The sequence below is a fragment of the Ranitomeya imitator genome, chromosome 10, assembly GCF_032444005.1.
Source record: "Ranitomeya imitator isolate aRanImi1 chromosome 10, aRanImi1.pri, whole genome shotgun sequence".
Lineage (NCBI taxonomy): Eukaryota > Metazoa > Chordata > Amphibia > Anura > Dendrobatidae > Ranitomeya > Ranitomeya imitator.
In genome coordinates this window covers 120686996-120699487 of record NC_091291.1, presented here as the reverse complement: position 1 = coordinate 120699487, position 12492 = coordinate 120686996, and the positions used below count along the sequence as shown (strand labels likewise).

At 49.7% G+C, this 12492-nt stretch overlaps 1 protein-coding gene across 2 annotated transcripts in view; it reads left to right on the top strand.

The window, feature by feature from the left end:
- The window catches only part of ILVBL (ilvB acetolactate synthase like), a 30536-nt gene that overhangs the window by 3950 nt on the left and 14094 nt on the right, over window positions 1-12492 (top strand). For both annotated transcript variants that reach the window (XM_069741690.1, XM_069741691.1), the window contains exons 4-8: window positions 8390-8517; window positions 8748-8886; window positions 9385-9496; window positions 12040-12139; window positions 12347-12444. In XM_069741690.1, the coding sequence (XP_069597791.1) occupies window positions 8390-8517; window positions 8748-8886; window positions 9385-9496; window positions 12040-12139; window positions 12347-12444 (577 nt within the window). The remainder of the gene's footprint in view (window positions 1-8389; window positions 8518-8747; window positions 8887-9384; window positions 9497-12039; window positions 12140-12346; window positions 12445-12492) is intronic.

The window sequence follows — 12492 nt, the reverse complement described above, 5'->3', positions numbered from 1 at the left end:
TACCAGAATGGACGTTGAAGCGATCCTCCAGCGTCTCCGGACGGCAGCCAGCTCCCAGGGGACAGATTGGCTGAATGCATCCGTTAACAGCCTTCTCCAGGGGACATCGGGAGCACCATCGCAGGCACCGCAGGACGGGCGCCGGCCGCGGAGGACTAGGCCTCCGGCGCGCCTAAGCCCGGACATCATCCCCAGGGCCCGGCGCCGAAATAGGAGCCCCTCTGCGGACCCTCCGGTAAGCAGCGCTGTTCCCTCCACCTCACAGCGCGGCGCCGGGAGGAATCCTCCAGTGCGGCGGGGCCTACAACGGGGGGTGGATCCTTCCTCCCCTCCTTCAGTGTCCGGGCGACGTGGGGCGGCAGGAGCAGGAGCCGGTACGGCGGCCGCCAGCATGCCCGCTGGCGCCGCTCAGCGTGGGAGGCAGCGACAGCCGAGGAGACGGGGGTCAGGTGCGGTGGCCCCTCAGCGCCGAGGATTATGCGGGCGGCAGTCGGCTGGCCCTGGCATCAGCGTGCGGCCTTCTGCAGTGCACAGCTCTGGAGTCTTCAACGCAGCAGCGCCCTCTGCTGGTGGTGGCCTGGATATTGCAAGTTCTGCGCCCTCTGCTGGTGTTGGCCGGGATTTTCCTGCAGCTGCGCCCTCTGCTGGTGATGGCCGGGATTTTCCTGGATCTGCGCCCTCTGCTGGTGATGGCCGGAACTTTCCTGGATCTGCGTCCTCTGCTGGTGGTGGCGGAAATTTTCCGGATTCCGGCAGGCGACATTCCGTCGCTTCGGTACGCAGTGCCGGGGACGTATCCGTGGCAAGGAGCCGCACATCTTCCATCGGGCGGCAGGATGCTGGCTCGGCCTTTTCCCTTTCCGCAGCACCAGGGCAGTCGACGGCATCACCGAGTCGCCAGGACACGGATACGGCCGCCAGGAGTTCGGCGGGCAACATCGCGGATCAAGCCGGTTGGGATGCAGGACACCTTCGGCTGGGAGCTGGATCTTCGGCTGCTGGGCTCACAGCACCCAGGCAGCTAGGTGAGAACATTTTCCCTATCTTTAATTTGCCAGGCATAGTTTCCCCTGAAGCTAGGAATAGTGACATTACTTCGGGAGTTGCTAGCGGGGGTATGGGTTTAATCCTTAGAGGTTTAGGGGAGCTAGCGGGCTTGTGGGGGTCCGGTCTTAGCAGGGGGTCTTTGCCGTCAGCTGCTTGGTTGGGAAATACGGGGTCGTTTGAGGGGTCTAGACAGTTGTCTGAAGTTACGGGTACATCCAGCAGTGCGGGTCCTGCGGCAGACACGGGGAGCTCATCAAGGGAGAAGGACGGAACAGCACCAGGGCCTGGGTCAGGAATTGATGCACCAGGTGAGGGAGCTTTGCAGGATAAGGAAAAGGAGGATGTACCGCAACTAGACGATGCGGCTAGGGGGGAGGTCTATGTCTGCTTCGAGGGCCCGTTAGGGGCACATTTAAAACAAGAGGTTAGGGAAAAAATCTGGAAAGGGGAGTACATAGAAATATTTTCTCTTTTACCCCTAGAGAGATTTAATTTGGATAGACCTAGAAGGGAGGACTCTAAAAAAGAAGATGAGGAGAAACGGAGATATAGGCTGATTCCCAGATCATTTTCAAATTGGCTGCAAGCTTTCGCTATTATGGCTAGCGTAATCGGGGAGAAGGCCCCGGAAAATTGCTCGGCATTATTTTGTTACTTAGATGCCATAGGGGAGGCTTACAGGACCTATGGGGGACAGGGTTGGTTACGCTATGACGAACAGTTTCGTCAGCGTAAGGCTTTTAGGCCAAGTATCAGGTGGGATCACAAGGACATAGCGTTGTGGATGAGAGTTATGGTCCCGTCCCGTTTAGGTCAGACTAGCCAGCCTTTTCACGGGGGCGCCGGGAGTTCAGGGCAGTCAGGACACTCGGCGGCTTTGCAGAAGGGACTGTGTTTCGCCTTCAATGATGGCATATGCAGATTCGGGAGCAAGTGTAAATATAGGCACGAGTGTTCAACCTGCGGGGGGGTGCATAGCGCTTCAAAATGTTTCAGGGGTAACAGGCAAAAAGTTGGAGATTCAGCTGACAAAAGGGGTGACTCCGGTGCAGTGGGTCGTGATGGAGGCCTTTCTAAGTAGATACCCTGATAGGTCAGCTGCAGTTTTATTGCGCGACGGTTTTAAGGAGGGTTTCAAAATCCCTTATGTTGAGCAGGATGTTAGTTTAAAAAGAAAAAATTTGAAATCGGCGTTACAATTCCCGGAGGTCGTGTCGGAGAAGTTGAATAAGGAAGTTGCTCTGGGAAGAATGGCAGGCCCGTTTGTCGCCCCTCCGATTGCAAATCTGAGGGTGTCACCTCTTGGCGTGGTCCCTAAGAAAGAACCTAATAAATTTAGGTTAATCCATCACCTGTCATTTCCGAAGGGATCTTCGGTTAATGATGGTATTGATCCCGAGTTGAGTTCGGTGTCGTACTTATCATTCGATTCAGCGATGGAGTGGGTTAGAGCATGTGGAAAGGGGGCTAAGCTGGCTAAGACCGACATCGAAGCGGCCTTTCGTTTGTTGCCAGTTCATCCTGACAGTTTGCATTTATTGGGTTGTTTTTGGGATGGCGGCTTCTTTGTTGATCGTTGTCTTCCCATGGGTTGCTCGATTTCATGTGCTTACTTTGAGGCCTTCAGCACGTTCCTAGAATGGGTGGTGAAAGATGTGTCTGGGATACGCTCATGTTCGCACTATCTGGATGACTTTCTGTTTATAGGGCCAGCGGAATCAGCAGATTGTTCGATTTTGTTGCATACAATGGAGAGTGTGACAAAAAACTTCGGGGTGCCTTTGGCGGAGGATAAAACAGTTGGTCCGGTGACAGTGTTGAGCTTCCTAGGCATTGAAATCGACACGGTAGCAATGGAATGTAGGCTACCTGCAGACAAGGTTACCGCGTTGCGCCAAGATGTGGTTAATACGATTGGTTTGAAGAAGATAAATTTGCGCAGTTTGCAATCGTTGTTAGGGAAACTGAACTTTGCATGTAGGATCATGCCGATGGGTCGAGCGTTCTGCCGCCGCCTATCCTTGGCAACAGTAGGGGTAAAGTCCCCTTTGCATTTCATCAGGATAAAGAAAGAGTTTCGGGACGATTTGAAGATGTGGGCGGATTTTCTGGACGAGTACAATGGCAGATCTCTGTGGATTCAGCCGGTGGCAGATGCTACCTCCTTGGGCATTTTGGTGCATGTCGTTGAAATGAGTGGCTTTGGTCTTTTCTTTCATGGTAGCTGGTCAGCAGCGGCTTGGCCGGAAGAATGGAAGGAGGAGGGGTTAACAAACAACCGGCTACTGTTGCATTTGTTCCCCAGGGTAGTTGCGTTGGCCCTGTGGGGTGACAAATTGAGGAATTTGAAGATTTCTTTTCATTGTGAGCATGTTGGAACGGTGACGGCGGTAAACTCGTTGTCAGCGGCTACGCCTGCAGTAGTGAAGGTCTTGCAGCACTTGGTTTTCCTGGGTCTTAAGTTTAACTTATGGATTGTATCTGAAGTTAGCTTGTCAGCGCCTGATCTAATAGTTGTTGCTCTTTCTCAATTTCAGTGGCAGCTTTTCCGGGATTTGGCACCACAGGCGGAGAGCGCGGGCCGGGATTGTCCAGTGGAGTTGTGGAACCTGCCGCGAGGGCCGTAACAGAGTTATTTACCAAATCGCTCGCGGATTCATCTTGGTCTCATTATAATCAGGCTTGGAGCTTGTGGGAATCCTGGATGTCAAGTATGGACCAGGATATGGAGGAGGAGTATGGTTTGTTGTTATTCTTAGGTCATCATTGGGAGGCAGGTTGGTCAGTGACACGTTTGAATAAGTTTCTGGCGGGGCTAGCCTTCAACCTTTAAATGGAGGGGGGGTAAGGATATAACGAAATCCTTCTTGGTTCAGCAAGTTGTTCGGGGTTGGAAGAAAGGCTGGAAGGCTTCGGACGGTCGCCGACCCGTATCTTATGAGGTGCTCTCAGCCATTGAGCGGAAGTTGCAAGAGGTGTGTTTTTCCGAATGGGAAGTGGTTCTGTTCTGTGCAGCCTTTTCTTTGGCCTTCTTTGGGGCATTTCGGTTAGGTGAGTTGGTTAGCCCGTCCGTTAGTAAAAAAGGTACCGTATATACTCGAGTATAAGCCGAGATTTTCAGCCCAAATTTTTGGGCTGAAAGTGCCCCCCTCGGCTTATACTCGAGTCACGGTAGCGGTGGGGTCGGCGGGTGAGGGGGTGAGGGCGCTGAGGTATACTTACCTAGTCCCAGCGATCCTCGCGCTGTCCCTGCCGTCCCACGGGCTTCGGCGCTGCAGTTTCTTCCTCTCTTCAGCGGTCACGTGGGACCGCTCATTACAGAAATGAATAAGCGGCTCCACCTCCCATAGGGGCGGAGCCGCTTATTCATTTCTCTAATCAGCGGTGCCGGTGACCGCTGATAGAGAAAGAAGCTGCGGCACCGAAGACCAGGCAGAGGGACAGCGCGAGGATCGCCAGGACTAGGTAAGTATCGCATATTCACCTGTCCTCGTTCCAGCCGCCGGGCGCCGATCCATCTTCCCGGCCGGCGCCTCCATCTTCCCGGCGTCTCTGCTCTCTGACTGTTCAGGCAGAGGGCGCGATGACGCATACAGTGTGCGCGGCGCCCTCTGCCTGATCAGTCAGAGCAGAGACGCCGGGAAGATGGAGGCGCCGGAACGAGACGCCGGGAGCTGCAATCAAGGGAGGCGAGTATGTGTTTTTTTTTCTTTATTGCGGCAGCGGCGGCACAAATTTATGTGGAACATCTATGGGGCACAGTGAACGGTGCAGAGCACCGTATATGGCACAGCACAGCTATGGGGCACAGTGAACGGTGCAGAGCACCGTATATGGCACAGCACAGCTATGGGGCACAGTGAACGGTGCAGAGCACCGTATATGGCACAGCACAGCTATGGGGCACAGTGAACGGTGCAGAGCACCGTATATGGCACAGCACAGCTATGGGGCACAGTGAACGGTGCAGAGCACCGTATATGGCACAGCACAGCTATAGGGCACAGTGAACGGTGCAGAGCACCGTATATGGCACAGCACAGCTATGTATGGGGCACAGTGAACGGTGCAGAGCACCGTATATGGCACAGCACAGCTATGGGGCACAGTGAACGGTGCAGAGCACCGTATATGGCACAGCACAGCTATGGGGCACAGTGAACGGTGCAGAGCACCGTATATGGCACAGCACAGCTATGGGGCACAGTGAACGGTGCAGAGCACCGTATATGGCACAGCACAGCTATGGGGCACAGTGAACGGTGCAGAGCACCGTATATGGCACAGCGCAGCTATGGGGCGCAGTGAACGGTGCAGAGCACCGTATATGGCACAGCGCAGCTATGGGGCGCAGTGAACGGTGCAGAGCACCGTATATGGCACAGCACAGCTATGGGGCACAGTGAACGGTGCAGAGCACCGTATATGGCACAGCACAGCTATGGGGCACAGTGAACGGTGCAGAGCACCGTATATGGCACAGCACAGCTATAGGGCACAGTGAACGGTGCAGAGCACCGTATATGGCACAGCACAGCTATGTATGGGGCACAGTGAACGGTGCAGAGCACCGTATATGGCACAGCACAGCTATGGGGCACAGTGAACGGTGCAGAGCACCGTATATGGCACAGCGCAGCTATGGGGCGCAGTGAACGGTGCAGAGCACCGTATATGGCACAGCACAGCTATGGGGCACAGTGAACGGTGCAGAGCACCGTATATGGCACAGCACAGCTATGGGGCACAGTGAACGGTGCAGAGCACCGTATATGGCACAGCACAGCTATAGGGCACAGTGAACGGTGCAGAGCACCGTATATGGCACAGCACAGCTATGTATGGGGCACAGTGAACGGTGCAGAGCACCGTATATGGCACAGCACAGCTATGGGGCACAGTGAACGGTGCAGAGCACCGTATATGGCACAGCTATGGGGCACAGTGAACGGTGCAGAGCACCGTATATGGCACAGCACAGCTATGGGGCACAGTGAACGGTGCAGAGCACCGTATATGGCACAGCTATGGGGCACAGTGAACGGTGCAGAGCACCGTATATGGCACATCTATGGGGCACAATGAACGGTGCAGAGCACCGTATATGGCACAGCTAGGGGGCACAATGAACGGTGCAGAGCACTATATGGTTCACACCTATGGGGAAATATGAACGGTGCAGAGCACTATATGGCACAGCTATGGGGAAATAATGATCTATTTTTATTTTTGAAATTCACCGGTAAATGCTGCATTTCCACCCTAGGCTTATACTCGAGTCAATAAGTTTTCCCAGTTTTTTGTGGCAAAATTAGGGGGGTCGGCTTATACTCGGGTCGGCTTATACTCGAGTATATACGGTATTTTGTTAAGAGAAAACGTGGATGTCGAAGGGAATAAGGTGGTAGTGTTTATTAAGGCTTCCAAAACGGACGTGTATGGGAAAGGGTGCAAAGTGGTGTTGTTCAATGTTGAAGGATCCCCGGTGTGCCCGGTGGCATCCGTGAAGAAGTACATGGCAAAAGGCGGGGTGTTAGACGAGCCATTCTTGGTGCACGAAAATGGGTCTTTCTTGTCCCGTTTTCAGTTCATTTCTGTTTTTAGGAAATGTTTGGCGGCAGCGGGCTTACCTGCAACACAATATAGTGGTCACTCCTTCAGGATCGGGGCAGCGACTGAGGCCGCTAGGTGGGGCCTTGGCGAGGATGTGGTTCGGAGAATTGGGAGGTGGGAATCTTCAAGATTCCAGTCGTATGTTCGCCCAAACCTATTGTGAGTTAGAAGCTGTGTTAAGTTAATTGTTTGTTGCCTTTCTTTCTGTGTTGCAGGGCCTGATCCGATGCTCGTCTGGATCATGGGGCATTCGTATGTTGTATGGGCTGCGTTGCGTGCTGCGGTTCGTCCGGACGGTCGTCAGTTGGGTCTTTCTCGAGAGACAGTGACTTTACGATGGATCGGTAAAAGGGGGATGGTGTGGAAGGAATGGTTACCTGAATTTCATCGTTTTGTTAGACTGGATAGAGTGCCGGAGATCGTGGTGATACATTCAGGGGGGAATGATTTGGCTAAACGGTCTTGTAGGGAGCTGATTGAGGATATCAAATTCGATATCCTGAGGTTCTGGGTCATGTTTCCAAAAGTGTTGTTGGTGTGGTCCGACATCATTCCCCGTAAAAGATGGAGAGGTGCTAGATCACACGAGGGGGTGAACAGGGCCCGGATTAAAATAAACAGGGCCATATCTCGGTTTATGGTGAGGAATGGCGCGTTGGCCGTGAGACATGTGGACTTGGAATCGGGTCAAGGAGCTTACTGGAGAGCTGATGGCGTGCACCTGAACGCGGTGGGTAATGATATGTGGTGTTTGGCTATCCGTAGTGGCATTGAATTAAGCTTGAAGGTGTGGAGGGACATGAATGGCTAAGGTGTCAGGCCATTCGTGTTCGTGGCGGGGGTGGAGGTCCTCGAAGTTGGTGGAAATGGTAAATCGTGGTTCAATGGGGTGGGGATCTTGAGAGGTCCTGGACACCCCATGAGAGAATTTAACAAGGCGCGGTACGGTTATTCCGCGTGAGGTGGATTTATGGACCCCTGGCATGGGGGTGGGTTCGGTGGACCAGGATTGGTTGTTATCTATCCCTGAGCTGGTGCTTTACGGCTGGGGGTAAGACTCATCCTGGGCTGAACATTGTGGAGTTTTTGGGATACTGAGTTTTTTATAACTTTGGGGCTTCGAGGACCGCCCCTCCTATTCTGGGTTGTCATAAAAGTTCTGTTATCTTTTATTTAATAAAATGGCTGCTGTGGCCAATTAAATCCAACATATGTCTCCGTCTGCTGTTTTGAGTACGTTAGAAGTTTATTCTTTAGATTGTTAAGAGATCTGTTTAAGGGGGTTGGGGTAATTTTTTCCAGGTCACGGAACTCACGTATACCCTATGTCATGTGTAAACAGGAAGTTCTGCAGAGTATTATGACATCCTATGTGCACAGAACGATCGATCGTATTAACAATCGTTCTGTGGGTATAGAATGGTCGTCAGCCTGCCTATACAGACCCAGCAAAAGACCGTCCATTGGCTTGTCTTCAGCTGATCCACTGCCGTTTAACGGCATGGATTGTGCCGTGTAACCGATTACGGTACGCATGAATGGCCTAAAAGTGGAACCTATCAGACATTTGTGCCCTGCACTGGGAATGTCTAAGGCTGGAATGATCCTAGCCTTATTGGGATCATTGATGACCATGGCAGGGGTAAAATATTGCAAGGTGATCCTTGTACTGCGTAATGGTTGTGGGCCCCCCTCACGAATTATAGTAACGCACGTTATTTCGGTGCAGGTACGGTCGGTGTGGCAGCAGTGACAGCCGGTCCAGGATTAACCAATACTGTGACTGCTGTTAAAAATGCTCAGATGGCGGAGTCCCCCCTGCTGCTGATCGGTGGAGCAGCGGCAACATTGCTACAGGTAAGACGGTGCATGACACCAGGGTCCTAAGAATCAGGAAAAGAGAACCTGTATCGTGCACCGCGCTCTCACCTGCAGTAACATGCACACAGCCATCTGAAACAGGAGGCCCAGGATGAACGTGCTTTGCCCTCCACCAAGAAGAAAGCAATTTATGGATATATTTAGTATTGCTGGTATATTTTATGTTTCCTTTTTTCTCCTTTTTTTTTTTTTTTTTTTTAATCTAGGGGCGAGGAGCTCTCCAGGATATAGACCAATTGTCCCTTTTCAAGCCCATTTGTAAATTTTGTGCATCTGTCAGGACGATACGTGACATTGTCCCGGTGTTAAAGAAAGCTCTAGCTGAGGCCCAGTCAGGAACTCCTGGTGAGTAGCTTGAAGTTTGTGGACACCAATCTCCCAACTATGCCAGGTCCTTAATTAATAATATTGCTCTTTTTATATGGACCAAACAGACCATCTAGACCAGAGGGCCCGACTTCATCCACTATAGCTACAGCCCTGCTGGAGGACCTTTTCATGTTGCTGCACTACACATGCAGCCCATAGATTCCAGTAGGAATTGTGTAATACCTTATTTCACCTGTGGAGGCGCTGCACTGAGAAGCAAGCACCTGCTGCCAGATTCCAGCAGGACACCCTCTGATAGGCTGAGAGCACAAGAAAGTCAACTGACCAGATCTCTGATTTGTTGATTGTCTTGGAGCAGATAGGGATTTAATCAGACATAGGAAGATGCTTTGTACAACTTGGCAGCAAAAAAAATGCTGCAAAATTACATAAAGTGCTGCAAAAATTGTATCATGAATTTTAATAGATTTGTTGAAATCAGAATGTTTGCCTAATTCCTTCTTGCATTTACAGGCCCTGTTTTTGTAGAATTTCCTATCGATATTCTATATCCGTATCATGTCATCCAAAAAGAGCTAGCCCCAAAAGGAGCCCCGAAAGGGATCATGGGAAAAATAATCAGCTGGTAAGTGAAATATTAGCTGGCTTGGTATTCAGATACAGCTGCGCCCTTCTATCTGGTATAAGAGTGATGTACAAATGTGTATTATATGACTTGCATCCTACAGTTTTTCCCTCTGCAGACTTTAAAGGAGTTGTCCACTGCTCAGACAACCTTTCTCAATTTCCATGTGTCTCCCAAAAATTTTTTAACACTTATACTCGCCTCTGTTGCTGGCGCCGTTCCAGCAGTGTCGGCGCTACCTCTCCCAGGGATCACGTGACATTATGTCATGCAATCCCTGCAGCCAAGTCATTGTTGGCTTCACTGTTCCCTCCTTTGGACATATCACGTCATTGGAGAAAGTGAGAGAACAGCTGCAGCTTCCATTTCCTCCGGATATCTGATCACATCTGTTGGAGGGAACAGTGAAGGCAGCGCTCATCGGTTGCAGGGATCGCATGACATAATGTGGCGCAATCTCCGGTGGAGGCAGTGAATGACGCCGGTATTGGAGGTGAGTGTAAAGAGTTATTTTACTTGGAAAAAGCCTTGGGATTGATAAGGGTTGGTACGAGTAGTGGACAACCCCTTTAAGGCTGGAGTCACACTCAGCGTAAGACAATACGGTCCGTATATTACGGCCGTAATACGCTGAAAAGTCCCCAAAATAGTGGTCCGTAGCTCCTCCGTAGGCAGGGTGTTTCAGCGTTTTTTGCGCATGGCATCCTCCGTATGTAATCCGCATGGCATCCGTACTGCGTGTTTTTCTCGCAGGCTTGCAAAACCGACATACGGCTATACAAGGGATCCATGTGTTAAAAAAAAAAATTATATATATATATATATATATATATATATATATATATATATATATATATATATATATATATATATATATATATATATATATATAACTTCATACAGCGCTAGATGGCTTTAAAGCCGGTAATTCAATTGCCGGCTTTTGCTATCTCCTTCCTAAACCCGACATGATATGAGACATGGTTTACATACAGTAAACCATCTCATATCCCCATTTTTTTTTTTTGCATATTCCACACTACTAATGTTAGTAGTGTGTATATGCAAAATTTGGCCGTTCTAGCTATTAAATTAAAGGGTTAAATGGCGGAAAAAATTGGTGTGGGCTCCTGCGCATTTTTCTCCGCCAGAGTAGTAAAGCCAGTGACTGAGGGCAGATATTAATAGCCTGGAGAGGGTCCACGGTTATTGCGCCCCCCCCCCCCCTGGCTAAAAACACCTGCCCCCAGCCACCCCAGAAAAGGCACATCTAGAAAATGCGCCTATTCTGGCACTTGGCCACTCTCTTCCCATTCCTGTGTAGCGGTGGGATATGGGGTACTGAAGGGTTAATGTCACCTTGCTATTGTAAGGTGACATTAAGCCAAATTAATAATGGAGAGGCGTCAATTATGACACCTATCCATCATTAATCCAATACTAGTAAAGGGTTAAAAAAAACACAAACACATTATTAAAAATTATTTTAATGAAATAAAAACAAAGGTTGTTGTAGTAATTTATTCTTCGCTCAATCCTTCTGAAGACCCTCGCTCTGTAACAAATAAACCAACAATATACATACCTTCTGAAGATCTGTAACGTCCCACGATGTAAATCCATCGGAAGGTGTTAAAATATTTTGCAGCCATGAGCTCTGCTAATGCAGCGCTGCTCCTGGCTGCAAAACCCCGGAGAATGAAGGTAAAGTAGGTCAATGACCTATATTTACCTTCATTTGCGGTGAGGCGCCATCTGCTGGCTGTTCCTGGAGCGTGGGAACTTTCCTAGAAAGCTCCCAGGCTCGAGTTCATATGAGGACGTATTTTTACGGACGTATTTTATGCGCTCATACGTCCGTAAAACTCCCTAGTGTGACGCCGGCCTAACTCTAATTTTCAGTTGTCTCTGAGTTAGTTGGTGGAGACAATGATGTCTCGTAGAGATGCCCTGTATGAGGGAGTCCTACTCTCCCGTCTTTATGCAGCACATTTTTCAGAAGCAGCATCTGCACTGAACAGTATCTCTGTAAATCTAGCACTGGGATGAGATAAACACTTACTAGAAAGCAGCAGTGCACCCGTCTCTCTGCTTCTCCTTTTCTCCTCCCCATTCCATAGACCTCAATACACATCTGTGATCTGATCTCTCTCTAAGCTGGTAGATCATCTTGTTTTCACCAAGATGGATTTGAGCTGGGGTCTTTTTTTCAAGATGAATGATGAGTTCAGGAGGCAGAGTGAAGAAAAGAAATGGCTTATAAGTGGACAAAAAAAAAATCACATTTCTCAGATTAGATATATCACAAAGCTTCTTATGTTCATTTGTACTGCTACCCATGGCCCTGAGAGTATATAGCACATTGCAATGGTAGACCACTACTGAAAATTGCACAGAAATTCCATATTCGTAAATGCAATTTTACCCCCCTTTTTTTTTTTTTTTTATAAGTGACGGTAGGAACTGTTCTTTGATTCTATATTAGTACGGCTTGAGATGGGTCAGTATTATAACTATCAATATTTTATTTTCCCACCCCGTAGGTACTTGCAGAATCATCTGAATAACCTGTTTGCTGGAGCCTGGGAGCCAAGAGACACTTCCCCTCTTCCCGTCTCCATCCCCAAGGCCACGACTGAGCAGGTCAGGGAGTTGGAGCCCCAATGGGGGTTGAATACTTTTGTTGTTTTGTAATTAATGAATGTAAGTCACTTATTGGAGATTCAGCCATTTGCTTCCTATTTGGGTTTTCTCATAAATCACCGATATATCTCCCCCTCCGAAAAACTCCATATAGCTTGTGATGTCCGATATCGCTTCAAATCAATCTTGTGCTTTTTGGTTCTGCAGATCCAGAAGTGTGTGGAACTGTTGAGCCGCGCTAAGAAACCTGTCTTCATCCTGGGCAGTCAGTGCACTCTGCCCCCAACACCTGTGGACAATCTCAGGTACTACACCTTAGTGCCCTACTATAAGGCTGGTGTCGAAAAAAGAAG